This window comes from Dipodomys ordii, unplaced genomic scaffold (assembly GCF_000151885.1).
Source record: "Dipodomys ordii isolate 6190 unplaced genomic scaffold, Dord_2.0 Scaffold20, whole genome shotgun sequence".
NCBI classification, from domain to species: domain Eukaryota; kingdom Metazoa; phylum Chordata; class Mammalia; order Rodentia; family Heteromyidae; genus Dipodomys; species Dipodomys ordii.
Genome location: NW_012267236.1, coordinates 6,849,926 through 6,867,262, shown reverse-complemented (window position 1 = coordinate 6,867,262; position 17,337 = coordinate 6,849,926). Strand labels below are relative to the sequence as shown.

The 17,337-nt window shown below is 44.0% G+C and overlaps 1 protein-coding gene across 1 annotated transcript in view; it reads left to right on the top strand.

Annotated features, from left to right (window-relative positions):
• The window catches only part of Plb1 (phospholipase B1), a 125,042-nt gene that overhangs the window by 12,481 nt on the left and 95,224 nt on the right, over positions 1-17,337 (top strand). Inside the window, exons 2-9 of the mRNA XM_013013528.1 lie at positions 3,975-4,036; positions 5,238-5,304; positions 6,539-6,597; positions 10,021-10,094; positions 10,555-10,595; positions 13,582-13,672; positions 14,277-14,328; positions 16,107-16,193. Coding sequence (XP_012868982.1) covers positions 3,975-4,036; positions 5,238-5,304; positions 6,539-6,597; positions 10,021-10,094; positions 10,555-10,595; positions 13,582-13,672; positions 14,277-14,328; positions 16,107-16,193 — 533 coding nt within the window. The remainder of the gene's footprint in view (positions 1-3,974; positions 4,037-5,237; positions 5,305-6,538; positions 6,598-10,020; positions 10,095-10,554; positions 10,596-13,581; positions 13,673-14,276; positions 14,329-16,106; positions 16,194-17,337) is intronic.

Below are 17,337 nucleotides of genomic sequence, written 5' to 3'. Positions count from 1 at the left end.
GCCATAATTCCTCGGACATGGAGGGAGTGGACACAGATTTTTTTCCCTCCATGTACCTGTTAAGAAACAGAGACAAGATCTCTGCCCATAAAGTCAGTCAGTGGGGGACAGGATCAAAGGGCTGTACATTTCCATCTAGGTTTTTGAATCTAGGCCCTTTTGAGTTTAAATTTTAGGTATAGCATCTTGGTGACAGCCCAGAGTAATGATCATGAAAGATTTACATCACCAAGTTAAAGACAAAGACTCCTGAGCATTTTTCTATGGAGGGAAATCCTTGACTCCTGAGGCTAGAAGGATTTGAAAGGTGATTGGGTCAATCACCTCTCTGATGCTGAAGGTGTAATCATTATAGCTTCAGTTACTGCATCCTTGGGAGTTTCTGACACTGCTGGTGTTTACATGCGTGAAAGCCTCACAGTGCAAAAGGCAGGGAGTACCAAGCACCCTGGATAGGTGAGGAGATGAAGGCTTGGAGAGGCTGACAAGAACAACGGTGTGCAAACTCTTAATCTCTGCCTGGTCTGTACATGCTACAAGTGCACTATAATCCCCAGCCTCAGTCCTTTCTTGTTGAGGTGGCCTCCAGCTATTATAAGTAGGGACAGGCTATCCCCAAGGGTCTAGTCCAGACTTGAGGACTACATGGACTAGGCCAGCCCTTTTGGAACCCAGCACTGCAGCAGTGCAGATATTGAAGAGCGCTCTTAAATCATACGTGCTCCCCTCCCCTCACTCTCTCTGTCTTTTGGCCTTGCCTGCCGTGTTTGTTTGTTTCAGTGTGTTCTGTCTTGTGGTTTTCCCACTTTTTCACCTTCTTTAAGTTCAGTTATTTTTTTATTTTATTTTTCTAGTTCGGTTCCCCAACCACCCTGCAGAGGCTAATGCTAATCACCAGAAATGCCACCCTCTCATTTCACCTGGATAATCCCTATTCAGTACCAGTCTAGATCAGGGATTGGTGGGCAAGTTTTGGCCAATAGGCTAAATTCAGCCTATGGCCTGGTTTTATATGATCTGTGTGCTAAAAGGAGCTTTTATACACACAAAAACATATACACGTATGTATATGTATGGCAAGTCATTCTGATACCATTTCTTTAAAAGCTTCCTTTTCTCCACTGTGTTGCCTTTGTTTCTCTGTCAAGTTGATTATATTTGAGCAGGTCTATCTCAACCCTGTCTTCCATTCCATGAATCGATTTGCCTTTTGTTTTGTTAATACCACACTTTCTTTCGTAAGTCTTGAAGTCCAGTGATATCAGCCATCCAATGTTGTTCTTTAATGTTGAATTGGCTATGCTGGGTCTTTTGCCTCTTCATATAAAGTTTAATTAGTTTGTTTATTGTGACATTCTGAAGATGATGGTATTTATCTCACAGAATTGCTATGAGGATCAAGTGAATTATTTTGTGTAATTGCTCAGGGCTATGTCTGGTGTATTGAATATGTATGTAAATGGTGACTATCAACATATTTACCCTAGTTTAGAAGGAATATCTTAAATCTCCACCCTGCTAATTCATCCTGCTACTCTCAGAGTGATGATCATCTAAAAATGGACTTTAAAGTCATTCTTTCAAGGACTGGTGATGACATTCAGTTACGTAGGGACCAGCCTAGTGTTCATGGCTCCATATTACTAGCTCCTGTCTGTCTGTGTCTTTCTACCCTGGCTTCCCTTTCTTGCCCTTTATTCCCTTTTTTTCACAGACTCTGTGTTCTAGCCTTTTCCAGAACTCTCAGCTTGTCTTCACCTCTCCATCTTCCCATCACAGGGCAATTTGTGCCCAGAAAGCTGACTTCTGGGAATGTCAAGAAGGTCACTGAGATCTGGAGGAAGGTTAGAGCCATGGTTCCCGTGTAAACCAGCATGAAACTGGCTCCTGATCTCCTGATCTCACAGTAGGCAGAAAATGCAAATATACTGCTTCTCCTCATGGAATTCTTTTCAGGCTTGAAAAGTAGATCTGCAGACAAAGACTGGGGTAGGAAACAAATCAAGCTGTATCCTCAGAGACAGGCTTCCCTTAGAACTATTAAACTGTTCATGGGTTCTATTCCTGGTATCTCTGGCAAGGAGTATATACTCTGGGCAGAGAAATAGCAAAAGAAAAGAATCTGAATGGCCAATCAAATATCAGGATCATAAATGTATCAAGGAGCTGTTGAAACAAGAATCAAGGTTATCTAACAATCTGAAAAGTATTTAGGATATAATATAGAAAGGAGCTTACAGAATACAAGATGATTTGTTCACAATGGAATGCAAGTATGTGTGGATGTGTCTACAAGAATGTGAACAGATGAAATCACATTTGAATGTGGAAGTAGAAGCACTTAAAGTGATTTTTCTTTTTCGGTTTCCTTTATTTTATAGTCCTGTTAATTTTACTATTGAATACTTTAGGTATTTTATAGGAAGATTTAAACTGTACACTTAAAATGAATCCCATTTATTATATGAAAATTGTATCTTAAAAATAAACCTACACAAAAAAATAAAAATAAATCTGCATTTTTACCTTAAAAAAATGAAAAGTTTCAGCCAGACACTGGTAACTTAACTACTCAGAAAGCTAAAATTTGAGGATCATGGTCTGAAGCCAGCCTGGGCAGGAAAGTCTGTGATACTTTTATCTCTAATTTACCACAAAAAGTTGAAGTGGAGATGTGGCTCAAGTCTTGAACAAAAAACCTTAGGGACAACACCCAGGCTGTGAATTCAAGCCCCAGGATCAGCACAATAATAATAATAATAATAAAAGTTTTGAGAGGCAAGTCAAAAGGATGTTGGGACAAAGATCGTGTTTATGTTTCCCTATTTGCCTTTCTTCCCCCCCCCCCTTTTTTTGGTGCCAGCCTGGGCCTTGAACTCAGCTCCCTGAGATTCTTTTTCTCAGGAATAGCACTCTACCTCTGGAGACACAGTTCTACTTTCAGAGTTTTCCTAGTTTCTTGGGGATAAGAGTCTCACAGACCTTCCTGCCCAGGCTGGCTTTGAACTGTTCTCAGCCTCCTGAGTAGCGAGGATTGCAGGCATGAGTGCCCAGCTTTTTTCCTTGCCCTTTTGCCTAATATTCAGCAGGACTCCTCAACCCAGCCTCTGGTCTGGGTACTTAGCATAGTTATGGCTGCTAGAAGTCTCATGATTAGCACTTTAAGATCATATAATCTGAGACTGAGGACATGGCTCAATGATCATGTGCTTGTCTAAAATGGGTGTAGCCTTAGATCCAGTCCCCAGCAGCAAAAAAAAATAATAATAAATAAAAAATATATATATATCCTTCAGACTCTTCTAGATATCCTTTGGTTTCCCTGCTTTGTCCTGGATCTCCAGACAATGACAATAGTCTGTCAACATTACCTTCCTGAGGTTCTGCCTCTTTCTAAAAAATTGGCTCACGTCTATCATCCTATCTACTCAGGAAGCTAAGATCTGAGGATCATGGTTCAAAGTCAGCCTGGGCAGGAAAAGCTGTGAGACCCTTAAAAAAAAAAACTACTCAAAAAAGCTGGAAGTGGCATTATGGCTCAAGTGATAGAGTCTTGAGCAAAAAGAAGTTCAGGGGACAGTGTCCAGGTCCAGAGGTTAAGCCCCAGGACCAGCAAAATAAATAAATAAATAATAACAACTATAATAAAGCAGTCTGACTGCAGGCCACGGATGATGCGGTGTTACTGCCCCCTCTCAGATGCTAACACTTCAGCATTTCAACCTGGGGATTCCAACACTACTGGAAGCACATTGACCCAAACCATGACAGTTGGAAGGATGGAGTCTGGACCTTCTTAACACAAAGGACATGTAGCTGAGCTGGGCTGAGCATATAGACAGGGCCAGGAGAAAGGGCATACAGGCCACAAATTTAGTAGGAGTTAATTCCAGCAAAAAAAAAAAAATACCTGAACTATTTTGTTTTCTATCTATCTATTAATTTATTTTTATTTATTTATCTATCTATTGCAGGAACTACCCAACTTCAGACCTCTCCAGGGAAAAACACATTGGAAGGTCAGCTATGGCCAGAGGTAAGGGCTTTGCCTTGGTGGGTGGTTGTGTGTCTGTGGGATTCGAACAGATCGATAGGCCTCTCCTGGAGTCCAGATGAGTGACTTTCCTAGAAGAAGAGCTGGGTTGCCTGGCAGAATGTACTATATCTCCTGGAATTTGGGGCTCCCCATCCCCACAACTGTGTGGGTAGTTCCCAGAAGTGTCCAGAAAGCATTATACATGGGCATGTTATCTCTGTGAACCTTGAAGCAGATGTTGTGAGTTATCTGGAAGCATCTGGGTGAGGTCTTCCCAGAAAATCCACAAGATAGGAGCTGAAAGTAAATGCTGTATCTCTTACTGTAATCAGCAATTCAAGGGAAATTAACTTGTGGGGATGAGATGTGGTCCGGCCCTTCATTTATTACATGTTTTTCTCTGGTAAAGCATTTCCTCTTCCACTCTCTGTTTTGGGGAGAAAAATCTATAATGTACCTTCCCCAAACCTTGCATATTAATGTCAGAAGCAATGCTGGATTCTGAGTAGCACCTAAGGGGGAATCTTGATCTCAAGACCATCCATTAGTCACTGTCCCTCCTGAGTACACTTCAATCTGAAGACTGAACAGGAATCATTCAGTTTGTTTTTTTTCCCATTTTTTAGCAGTGAATATGCATACTTGTCTTTGAGGAAATAATCAAACCAGGGGAAGGAAAGTAGATAATACAAATAAATGTCAGAACTGATTTAGTCTTGGTATACCTGGGCCTCTCAGTTATCTCTCTCTTTTTTAATTGTGGTAAGATATACATAACACCTTAACCACATCAGAGTGCATAATTCAGTGACATTAAGGGATTTACATGGTTATAATACTAACACCAAAATTGATCTCCAAAAGTTTAAATCATTCCAACAGTAAACTTTAGTTCTCTATCATCTGCCCTTTCTCTATCCATAAGGATGTCTTGAGACAGCTACTAAAACCATAGTCAGTCATATGTCCTCTCTTAACATGGATTGGGTGAGGAGGTTGGGATAATGTGAACTAGAAATGGGTTATTTTTATGAAGGGCTAGAACCAATACAATGCAGCCACAGTGGCCCTACCAGCCATTTACTCCCATTATGGTCTAGTTTTGTCCAGTGTTGCTTCTTGATTTTGAGCCAAATGTTCAGAACCTAAAAGACACCTATGCAAGGTGATTCATGTTTTGGCTGCTTGGTTTCCTTTGCAGGCCCTGAAGAATTTCCTAAATCCCTGCAACCCAAAGAAGTTAGGACTGAATGTGCCTTCTAAGTCAGGTATGTTCCTACCAGCTATAAACAAGAGAGGCCCAGCATATTCTTTGGGAAGTGACCAGCCGATGCTTTGACTCTATTCCTCTTACATCTTTTTGCCATTCCCTCTTCCTTCTTCCTCATCCTCAGTCCCTCACATCAGCTCTGTTTCCTCTCAGCCATTTCTATGGAGGAGTAGCATCAATGAAGCACCAAAACCAACATGGCTCCATGGTGGTTTGCCTGAGTGGACAGCACCCAGGGTTTTGATTCTTTGTAGGCAAACCATGTCATGGGAGTTACGGAGTGGAACTTTGTTTGATCACATAACTTCCCCAGTCCTGTAATGCAACCACAGTGGCTATTCTAGACACTCATTGTGGGTTAGATTTGCCCAATATGTCTGTACTATGAATGCTACTAAGGAATGTTGTCCTTCTTCACTGACTTGATCATGTTAAATGACTGTACTTGAAGCTTTCTGTCTCCTTATATTATGCTAACCCAATCAGGGTTTCCAGTTAAGTTTGCTTTTCTGACTGTTCTTTTGTATAAAGGCAAGGTAGAGCTAGAGCAAGGCTCAAATGGTAGAGTTCCTATCTAGCAAACAAGAAGTCTGGAGTTCAAATCACAGTACCACCAAATTAGATTCCAAAACTTGATCAACTTTTCAGAAAATGGCAACTTGAGGAGACTTACATTTAGATGTGACTGGGGTGTATGTGACCAGTTTGGTCTCTAGGGAGACTCATATGATAGTCACGCAAGTGGATCAAGGAGATCTCCATGTCTATTATTTGCATACAAATTCCATCTGCGGCACTGTGTGCCCACAGACTTTGAGTGCTGTCCTCTGGCATTCTTCAAGCTAAGGTGAACCATTGGATAGCCATGTGATTCTAATTTTAATCTGTTGTCCTCTCACTAAATGCAGATCCATAGGGTAGAGGAAAGTGAAGGGCAGGCGGAGGGCCCCCAGCAGAGAGAGGAAAAGGAGGGACTGTGCATGACCTACCCCAGGACTCCTGCTTTGAGAGAATAAGTGGAGGTAACAGCCTCTTCCCAGAACGGATCCTGGTGGTGTGTGGCAGGATACTTCATTTTCCACTCCTAAAGCAGCAGGTGGAACCTAGCAGTTCTACATGGGTGGTGGGATGGGTGGGTGGGGGGGGTGTCTGCTCTATGTACCTCCTGTGGTCTCAGCTACACTGTGAGGAATGCAGATCTGACCTTGCCACGGGGCTTCTTGTCTCCACAGTCCACTCTCTGAGGCCTTCTGACATTAAACTGGTGGCAGCCATTGGCAACCTGGACACTGTAAGTATTTAAAGCAGCTTGGGAAAGAGGCAGTGTTTGGTAGTGGTGAGACCATCTTGGACTCCTTGTAACTAAGCAGAAAGCTCCATTTGGTTCTGAAGATTATAAACTATCAAATAAATGCCTACCTTTACATTGTGATAGGGAAACTTTGGAGTTCCTTATGAAGCAGTTAAATCCATTGATAAATCAAGTATGGCCCCATATTTTTGGAGCAATCTTTTAAACTTTCTATTTGAAAATAAAGAAACTTTCTTAAATGCTTTATAAATTTTTGTAATACATTGATCATAATTATTTTCTTATAGTTTTGGTTAAAAAATAGTTAAAATTTACCATATGAACTCTTTAGAGAAGTGTGAATTTAAGCCAGGTACTGGTGGTTCAAGTCTGTAATCCTAGCTACTCAGGAGGTTGAGAGCTGAGATCTTGGTTTGAAGCCATCTCAGGCAAGAACATCTTTGAGACTCCTTGCTCTAATTAACCACCAAAACACCAGAAGCAGAGCTGTGATTCAAGTGGTAGAGTGCTAGCCTTGAGTGAAAAAGCTAAGGGACAGGCCCTAAGTTCAAGTCCCAATACCAGCACTAAATAAACAAATACTTTTTTAAAAAAATCCCTGGAACTCTCCACCTGTCACAACAACTCATTTTTCATTTAACACCTGCACTACCATTTCATTTTCCACTCCTATGAGTGTAACTACCCTAGAAGCCTCATATAAATGCATAAAGCATTTGTCTTCTTGGGACTGGCTTATTGTATTTACCACAATGTCTTCAGATGCCAGATTTTCCTTCTTTTTTGAGGATGAATAGTATTCTGTTAAATGAATGAGCCATATTTTGTTCATCCATTCATCCACCAATGGACATTTGAGCTGCTTCTGTTTTTGGTTGCTGCAAATAATGCTGTGAAGAACACAAATGTACAAATATCTCTTCCTTTAAGACTCTGCTTTTGATTCTTTTGGAAATATGTCCAGAAGTGGAATGGCTAGATTACATGGTAATTCTCTTTTTAGTAATTTGAGACACTGGCATATTCTTATAGTGGCTGCTCCATTTTATATTCCCACCAACAAGGCACAGGGCTCTGATTTATCTTCTTTATTGTCTCATGTTCTGGTGGTTTTTGTTGCTATTGTTTCTTTAATAGTAGCCACCCTAATGGGTATGAGGTGGTATCACATTGTGGCTTCAATTTGCATTTTCCTCATGATTAGGCATCTTTCCATGTTTGCTGTTCAAGTAGTATGATCAAATGAAGGAGAAAGAAAGCAATGAAGAGAGAAAAGAAAGGGGTGTTAGAGAAAGGCACATTTGGGGAAAAGAGGGCTGGAGCTTGGAGAACATCAGAATTTCCCATCAGACCTTGCGTCTCACCTCCCACCTCCCCTGGGTCTAGGAAAGCTCAGCAACCCCTCAAGTCCCCATGAAAGAGCTGAGTAGAGTATTTCATCGCCAAGTTCTTGCTCCATGCTGTGTTCTAGAACTCTCCAGTGCCTCCCAAACCTAAGCAAGGATGGCCACGTCTTCCAATCCTACTTCTCTCATTTCCTTCCCAGCCATCCTTCCCTGCCCATCTGCAGCCTGCATTCTGCCAGCAACAACCCTTTTCTCTAGGGCCCAACCCACTGATCCAATGTCCTTGAAACCCTAGGCTTGTTCCCACCTCCTCTTCTCAAATACTGTCCTTCCTGGAGCTTGCATGTCCCATGCAAGCTGCTGGCGTTAGCTCCACTGAATTTACCAATGCCATCTTTGCTTAAACAGCAGGTAGAGTTCCAGGCACAGATTCAGAATCTTCTATACTCACTGAGAAACCATGAAGAGCGTGAATTAGAGAATTCCATATGGTAGAGGGAAGGGTGAGGAGGACTTGGAAATGGCCTTAGGCCCAGTAGCAACTGGAGGGCAGTTTCCCCATCCTTGCTCTATTCTGGGTATTCCTGTGTGACTCTGTGTGTGTGTGTGTGTGTGTGTGTGTGTGTGTGTGTTGATGGGCAGAAGGAAAAGCAAGGCTCATCACTGGAATAATGAAAAAGTGAGATGGAAATTGATGGGGAAAGGAGTCTCTTATCCTGGGTGTCAAGTTGGTATTACTGAGCCTGTGTATCTGTGTACACGGATGCTGATGTTCTAGGGTCTACAGATGCCACCTGCTCCCTGGAGGACTCAGAGTCTTCTACTTTGAGCAGGGAACTCTCCAGAGTTAGCTTTCTATACTGCTAAGCCTCTTGGGAGATTTCAAATAAGTGTTTGTGTATCTAGTGTTTTTTTGTTTTTTGAAAAACAAGATCTGAGTCATGGATCCCTTGGGCAACCATCAGCTCAAGCTGGTGAACAGCGCCCCCTCTGGCCAGTCACAGGATGCCCAAGAGGCTTCTCCTCCCTAACCTCCCCCCCCCCCACCTAACCACCTACCTTGAATCTCTGATTACAGTCCTTGACTTGCACCCTTGTGTGATTTTTGTTTAACTGGTCACCTCTCACGGGAAGATTGACCTTTCCAAGTCTCTCTTATTGGCAAGCAAAAGATTCCATCCCAGGTAGAAGAATTTTTGGTTCAGCCTCCTATTCTTAGGGGACCCCAAAATGTAACCCATATCCATGATCTGGCCATTGTTGGAACAAGTGCTTTGGATTGCTGTGCTCTTTAGAGTTCTGTGGCAGACCGGGAAGAGACAGCCAGGGCATGCCTGTCTACCTGTCTACCTGTCATCACCACACCTAGCATCTTCCAGGAATTTTGAGAGAGTGAATAAGTATCAGAATCTGTGGAAATACTACTATGAAAGATAGTATTTGCTGAGTGCTTCCCACATCCCAGGAACAGAATAAGGATTTCTAGATGCTTACAAAGAACACGGCCCCAAAGGGGGTTCCTACTTCTTGTCTTATCATTAGGACATCTCCAAAAGGAAGTAGTCTATGTTGCAAAATGTTTTATCAAGGGGAAAATCAGAAACTTATTTTCTTGAGAAAATATCTAGTCAACAAACATTTATCAAGCACTACAATATACCAGGTACTGTTCTAAGTCCAAGAAATACAGTCAAAAACAAACCAGATGAGAATTTCTGCCTTTGGGGCATTTAACATCCTAGTTGGCGAAGAGACAACAAAGTGAATTTTTAGACGGTGGAAGGTCACCATAAGACAATCTTTCGGTGCTATGTAGAAGGTAATATGGCTTTACGAAGCATTTTCATATACTCTGAGGCCCACATCCGTGTCTTCTGTTCCTCAGAGGCTTGATGGACAAGCTGCTGGGGAAGCCTGCATGTTTCTGTCTGTGAAAGGTGAACTTGGCCCTTCTCTAGATCCAGAGCTTTCCTCTCCCTGGTGGGAGGGGTGCTCTGACAGGCAGAGTGCGGTCACATCATGGGGCTGACTTGTTCACGTTCACTGTCTCTTCTAGCCTATAAACTCTGAGGTGGTCAGCCCGGAGAAGCCTGAAAGCCACCTGTCCTGGGACACGGAGCCAACACAAAGGTGCTCTTGACTTACCCTCATCTAATCTCCTTGCTTGACCTATGGGGAAATCAGGGCCTTGCTTGAGACTTCCCTAGGAACAGGAAATAGAGCAGGGACCAGAACCAACCTCTGGTCTGAACCCAGAACTCCCTTATAGCTTTTCAGGGAAAATTAGGAAGAAGTAGAAGAAGCTAAAAGGATGGAATTCCTGTCTCCTATCTCCAGAACTCTCCCTCTGTGTGCAAAGATCAGTGTCCCCTTCTATCTCTAGGTCAGACTAGACCGTTGGGGAGGGAGGTCCAGAGGGAGCTCTTTATCCCATTTTGGCTGCTCTGTTGCTTTTGAGGGGGAGGATAGTCCTAGAGCCAGAGCCAGCTGGGACATAGCTTGCCATGCAATAACCCACAGAAACCAAAGGAAAGGGCCCTTTTCAGTGGTGGTTGTTGTCTGATGCTTGTACATTCACTTCTACCAACAGGACAGAGACCTTGTGGCAGACATGCATGGGAGTGGTGACAGGTGAGTCCTGGTTTACATGGCCCGATTCCAGCTTGTCCCTATTCCTCTGACAGAGCAGCAATGCCATTAATAAAGATTTCTTTATTGTCACCTGGGCCTGGGAAAGGGAAGGCATTCTGAAAGGGCAGAGAAGGGACTCAGGGATGATGGAGGGTCACACACCGTGAAGGAAGAATGTGAGAAAGGTAGGCAAAGATCTCTGGGCAAAGAGAAGCCAAGAGGCATTGGGTTAAGAAGGAGTGTGGAAGATAAAGAGGTTAGGAGCTGGCTAGGCTGATTGGTTGAGCCAGAGTCTTAAGGCTGCTGTTCCCCTTCTGCATAATGTCTTAGTTCACTACTCCTGCCCAAGGGAGAGGGGGCAAGTCTAATTTGCAGTCAGCTTCATTTTGCAATGTCTCTGTCACTTATATCCTAAAACATATCACTTAGGTAGAGGAAAATACAAGAAATAAGAGCCAATTCCAATATAATTCCAGAGATATATATAAAAGCCAATTCCAATATAATTCCAGAGATAATTATGGTTAACATTCTGACCTTTCTACATATCACTGTGTTTCTGAATATACTCTTGGTGGCCTGGTTTCCTTTATTTACTACCAAAAGTCCCTTACAACTGTATTTAATCACCCTAAACCCCCAAGTCCCTTAATGCCAACCAAAATAGCCTGATGGGAAGTTAGCATCTCCTATGCCCAGTACCCACAAACCAGGAACCTGTCATGGCATAATTGGAGGACGAAACATAGCCGACAATGCCGATGCTTGCTGAGCTGACACTTTCCTGGAGTGATGAACCTCTGAGGTGGCTGGTGACCTGTCAGGCCAGCCTGGGAACTGACATGACATGCAGGGCCTGTGATGGAAAAGGCTCCTGGGAGTGACAGGGATGAACAGGGCTCTGCTTCTTCAGAGCTCATGCTCCAGCAGGGGAGGCGGAGGCCTGCTGTTTAAGCCTTCTTGTCACCTGATGGACAGGTAAAGGCACAGTATTGGCTGTTGTGCTGGCTGGATCCCCTGGAAAGAGTCAAAGGGTTTCAAAAGGAAGGCCCCTCATGGAACTGGTGGCTGCCACAGCTTTGCCTACACCTGGCTTCGTTCACCTTACATGGCAGGAGAAAAGAAAGGAAGTGGTTTACTTGGGGGATGTCAGGGAAGAAGGGGTGTCGTTTAGATCCTGAAGCCACCAAAGTAGCTGCTACTTTGCTGATGTCTTACTGTGCCTCTAGTGCCCTCCACCCCAGCCACTTCACCAAGTCTGATGACTTCTCTTTGAGCATCTAAGAATCCCACTGCCAGAGAAGCAGCAGGGGCAGCAAAGGCAACAGGGAGGGCAGATCTTGATGCAAAGCCCTCAGAGGAGGACTCTCTGTCCTGCCAGTGACCTCCACAAGTCTGAGGGGAGAGGACGGAAGAATGGACACCATGGCTAACAGCAGCAGAAAAAGTAACTGATCTTCCTAGAGAAGATGCTCAAGAGACATAACAGGCATGTGCAGTTTAACCACCTGACCTGAAGTCCCAGAACTATGATAGCTCTCCAGCACCTTAGATACCTCCAAGTCTAGCTATGCCTTTTGCCTGCCACACCCATTTTGCAGATGGGAAAACTGAGTGTTGGGGAGATAAGGGGACTTTCCCAAAGAGTATGTGTTCAGTAAGTGGCAGTCTTCCTGGGAACTGAGATGGCTCAGCTGTACAACTTACCCTTTGTTCTTTTTGTTATTGTTATTTTTAAGACAAGGTCTTTTCTCTGTAACCCAGGCTACCCTCAAACTCAGAATCTTCCTTCCTCAGTTTCCTAAATTGCTAGGACTACAGACATAGGCCAGAGATCTTAGATTCAATCCCACTGCTACCAGGGAGCCCCCAGAGAGGTAGTAAGAATAGATCAGGAACACAGCAGACAAAATGGCCAAGAAGTTTATTCTAGGGCCAAGTTTGATTGCGATGAAGTAGTGTTCTATGAATATTTTTAATTTGGCAAGCAATTCTCTCTCAAAGATTCTCTCATCTCACCAGATGTTCGTGTGTTGCCATTGATCCTTGCAGATTATCCTTACACAAGGGCCCAGGCTGTCTATACACACATACACACTGTCCTTGTCATGGCTTTTTAAAAAATGTTGTGCTCAGAGTTTTCCATTTTCTAATGTGTACACATGACTCCTCCCACAGCCTGGTCAGCCTAGAGAAGAAAGCAGCTTGCTAGTCTGGGTGAAAGATGGGAAAAGCAAATCACACACTGTGCGAGGGTTACAAAGGGGACAAGGCCAAGGGGCCCGTCTCCTGATTTCTAGCCTGGCTCTCCCTCTCTGTCCCTGCCTGCTGCTTACACAGAGTTTGCCTCCCTACAGGGAAGCCCCTCTGCTGCCTTCTGAATCCAGCTCCTATGAAGCCCCAGGCACTTCTGGATGGGGACAAAAAGAGAGGGAGATGGGAAAGGAGGTGGTGGCATCTCTCCCCACAGCACCCCCTCCCTGCTATGCCCTCTTCTCTCTAGGGAGCAAGACATAACTGAACCTGACAGCGCTATTTTTAGCCGTCCTCTGGCTGTCAGCTCTGGGACGTGTTCTCTGTGTGTTCCTCGAGCTTTCCCGCCCCTCTGTCATTCTCCACAGGAGAGGGGGACTGCAAAGGCAGCCCAACCAGTGAAGGGTTTGACATCCCCGAGCTCTGGTTCAAATCCTCGTGGCCTCTGTCAGCTGGGAGACTTTCGGTGGCTTCCTTAGTTTCTCTGTCTCAGTTTCCCCTTCATAAATCAGAAACAGTGTTGCTATGAGTCCTTTATGGAAGAGTCAATGGGGGAGAATACAGGGAGAGCACTCAACAGAGGGCTTGTACTCCATTCTCTTCCAGAGCGGGCTGCCGGGTGACTTCAAAGTCCAAGGCAGGAGGTAAAGGCTGCGCCTTGTAAGAGGACAGCGACTCTGGGGTCACCCCTGGGACAGGCTGTCCCAGGTGACCGCCTGTTCTGTCTCTTTAGTCCTCTCAGATATCATCAGACATTTCAACCCCGCTGTCCTCCTGCCTGTGTGCCCTCCTGGGAAGGGTGTGGCACCCCACCATGGTGCTGAGTAAGTCCTTTCCTGTCTCTCTCCAGATTATGTGTTACCAGCCACACAGGTGGGAGGGTTTGGTGGCCTGACAAAGGTTTAAAAATAAAGATTGTATTAAATCAAAGCCAGAATGCTTCCCCTGTGCTGATTTCAGTCTGCCTGATGGTGTGTGTGTGTGTGTGTGTGTGTGTGTGTGTGTGTGTGTGTGTGCGCACGCGCGCGCGCCAGTCCTGGGGTTTGAACTCAGGGCCTGGGCACTGTCCCTGAGCTTTCATACTCAAAGTTAGCACTTAACACTTGACCACACCCCTACTTCCAGCTTTTTGGTGGTTAATTGGAGATAAGAGTCTCAGACTTTCCTGCCTGGGCTGCATTGGAACCATGATCCTGAGATCTCAGCCTCTTAAGTAGCCAGGATTGCAGGCATGAGCCACTGGTTCCTGGCTATGGGCCATATTTTTAATCATCACCATCAACCATTTGTAAGCCTGTGTGGCCAGGGGCGTTTCAGGCTTAGAGACTGACAGCTTTGCTTACAGATTGGGCATGGGAGTGAACATCTAGATCATCTAAACAATTATATTTTACTTGTTTTTCTTCCTCTTCTCTTCTTTGTGCACAGAGACTTGTGGATTCAGGCTGAAGAACTCGTGAGAAGCTTGAAAGAGAACCAGGTAAGAGTGCCTCTAACTCAGCTAGATGGCCTGCCTGTGTGTGTCACAAAACCAAACAGACATATGACAGTGGCCCCAATGCTATGTTGTCATGAGACATTACATGTGACATGGGCTCTTAGAAAATGTCCTTTCTGCTAGGAGTCTCTGAAGGTCACTAGTGAAAAGGGCACTAAACAGTGCCCTATTCTGAATAGTTTCCTGTGTGGCTCTGTGGAAAGTGGAGGATGGACTAAAGATTTCTCATGTAGGCTGGTGGATGGGTTCCAGAGGAGACCAGCCTGAGTGCACATCCTGAACTTTCCACCTGTAGCATGTGATGCTGGGTAATCTGCTCAGCTTCTGTCAGCCTCAGTTTTCCTGATTATGACATGGGGACATTGAAGGCTCCTTAGCATAGGGTTGAGGGAGGATTAAACATGCTGTTGGATAGGCCAGGTACAGGGTCAGTGCTCAGTAAAAGTCACCAGTGGTGATTGCTGCTGTAATTATCATATTAATTAATTTTGGCTTTTAGCAGGGTTGCCTAGTAATCCTTTTTCCTAACAGATCAGATGCTGCTCTTTGCCCAATAACATGGGAGTTTGTAATAAGCATCCTTTGATCATTTGTGTTTTTCTCATGGACAAGTGTCAAATCAAAGCAAGCCTCACACCAAGCTGGCTCCAGGAAGCCTCTGTCTCAGCCAACCATGCATATATCAGGGAATTTAGGAATTAAAGTGGAGGCCACTTGAAGCCATAGGGCCGGTGGCTAGCGCAGCTGTGCCAGGAAGCCTCAGTCTTCCCCCAACAGGAGGATTCTAGAATGTCTGGATTATTATCATTATTAATTATTACAAAAATAGAAGGTCCTGAATCCAATCCTATAATTTTAAATATGAAGAAACTGAAATGTGAAGAAGTTATATGGCTAGGAAGCCAAAGTTCACACGGCTAATTAGAGCTAAAATTGAAAGCACCTAATTCACAGCCCAGAGTTCCTCAGCCACACTGTGCTGCAAGCAACACATATTCGTTATAGAGAAAAATTCGAGACCACAGATAAACAAAAAGAATATTAAAACCATCCTTAACCCTAACGCCCAAAGATAATTGCTGTTAATAACTTGGCATGTATTTCCTTCTATATTTTTCTAAGTATGTGTATCTGTATTTATTTTTTAAACCAGAGAAATTAGTACATGTAGATACTTTTTATAGCCTAGCTTCCCCAATGTATTATTTGCCAATGTATTATTTCCGGTATCATCTTAATAGTTCTCTAATGTTTCATTTTGTGAGTGTGCCATCATTTACCCAGCAATATCCCATTTTAGATATTTATGTCGTTTGCATGCTTTCATTCTTACAAATGAGATATCATTTATTGTAGTTAAATCTTGTATATATTAGTTTCTTAAAATGAGTTTTTGGAGAGGGAATTATTGGATTAAGCAGGTGAGAATGGAAAGATGTGAAAAGAAGAGTGTTCTTTTGTTTCTTTGTTTTGTCAGCCAAACGTCTTGAACTCTGGGCCTGGGCACTGTCCCTGAGCTCTGCAGCTCAAGGCTCTGCCACTTGAGCCACAGAGACATTTCTCGTTTCTAGTGGCTAATTGGAGATAAGAGTCTCACAGACTTTCCTGCCCGGGCTGGCTTTGAACTGCGATCCTCAGATCTCAGCCCTCTGAGTAGTTAGTATTACAGGCATAAGCCACCAATGCCCAGCTAAGGATATTCTTTTGGCTTAAGGTCTTATATTATCTCTCTCTCTCTTTAAAATATGATCGATCCTTAGCAACTTGACTTTCAACATGACTGGAAACTCATCAATGTGTTCTTCAGTAATGCAAGCCGATGCTACCTGTGTCCCTCTATTCAACAGGTAACTTTGGGCTGGGCATCTGGGAGATTACAAATGCTGAGAGAGTGAGCTCAACCTTCCTGACCCCTACCTGCTTGGCTGGAGCTGAGAATTAGGTTGGATGTGTGAGTGGATGTGTGGATGGTTAGATTGATGCTCAAGAAAACATACATGAACAGATGTTTTGCATTTTTCCTCCCATTTTATTGTAGCAAAATATACTTAGTGTAAGGTCGTCCCTGGGAAGGTGGAGCAGGCTCCCCCCTCCTCTTGGCTAAGTCTCCTCCCAGTACCTGTGTCACTTAGGTAACCGGCACACCTGCAGGCAGTTACCTCCTGCTTCTCTGAGGTCACATCTGGTGTGGCCACAACTTCACCCCTCCTCCCCCACTCCCGGCCTCTGGCCTTGATAAATCCTTAGCATAAAACCAACTATCCTCACCATTTTTGGCCTTTATTGAAGACCATCTAGGTTCTGATCAGATGACAGTATGAAAGCTAGTTAAGGACCTTAGATATGGTGACACAAATGGAACACAGACTATTTTTCAGGAATTTGAAGCCTGGTTGCCGCAAAGTTGTCTCTGCCACTTAGGACAATCTCATGGCTGGCCGCTGTCCTCCAGCCGCCTTCCCAGGGCCTCTGTCAGGCCATGGCACAGGAACAGGCCAAGTTTATTTAGCTACCCTTCTCTTGCAACACAGACTCTTTCCTCCCTAGAGATGGCCCACATTCTCACTGAGCCCTAGTGTACTATCAGAATTCCCTTTCCCTTAGTGAGCTAGGACCCTAGAAGAATGCTGCTAGAAATTCCCCTTCCCTGACCAGCTCTTCTACATGTATAGCCTATAGGTAGTGAAGGTTTCTGTGCTTACCTATGTCATGTGAAATATACATGCCTTGTTTGTTCTCTGCCCCTCCCCTCATTTGAGTCATTTTGCCTATTAACATTAGTGAATGAATTTATGCATTTGTGAATTGAAGCATTCAAATAGTTGAGCATTACTGCATTTCTCTATATCCACTCATCCAATCATTGATCTACCCTTTATATTTGTGCATGAATTTACTTTCTTTTCTATATGCACATGTGTGCTGGATTGTGATGTGACATACATCTCATGCTGTAAGTCATGGTCAAAATAATTTGAAGACAAGTGTCCA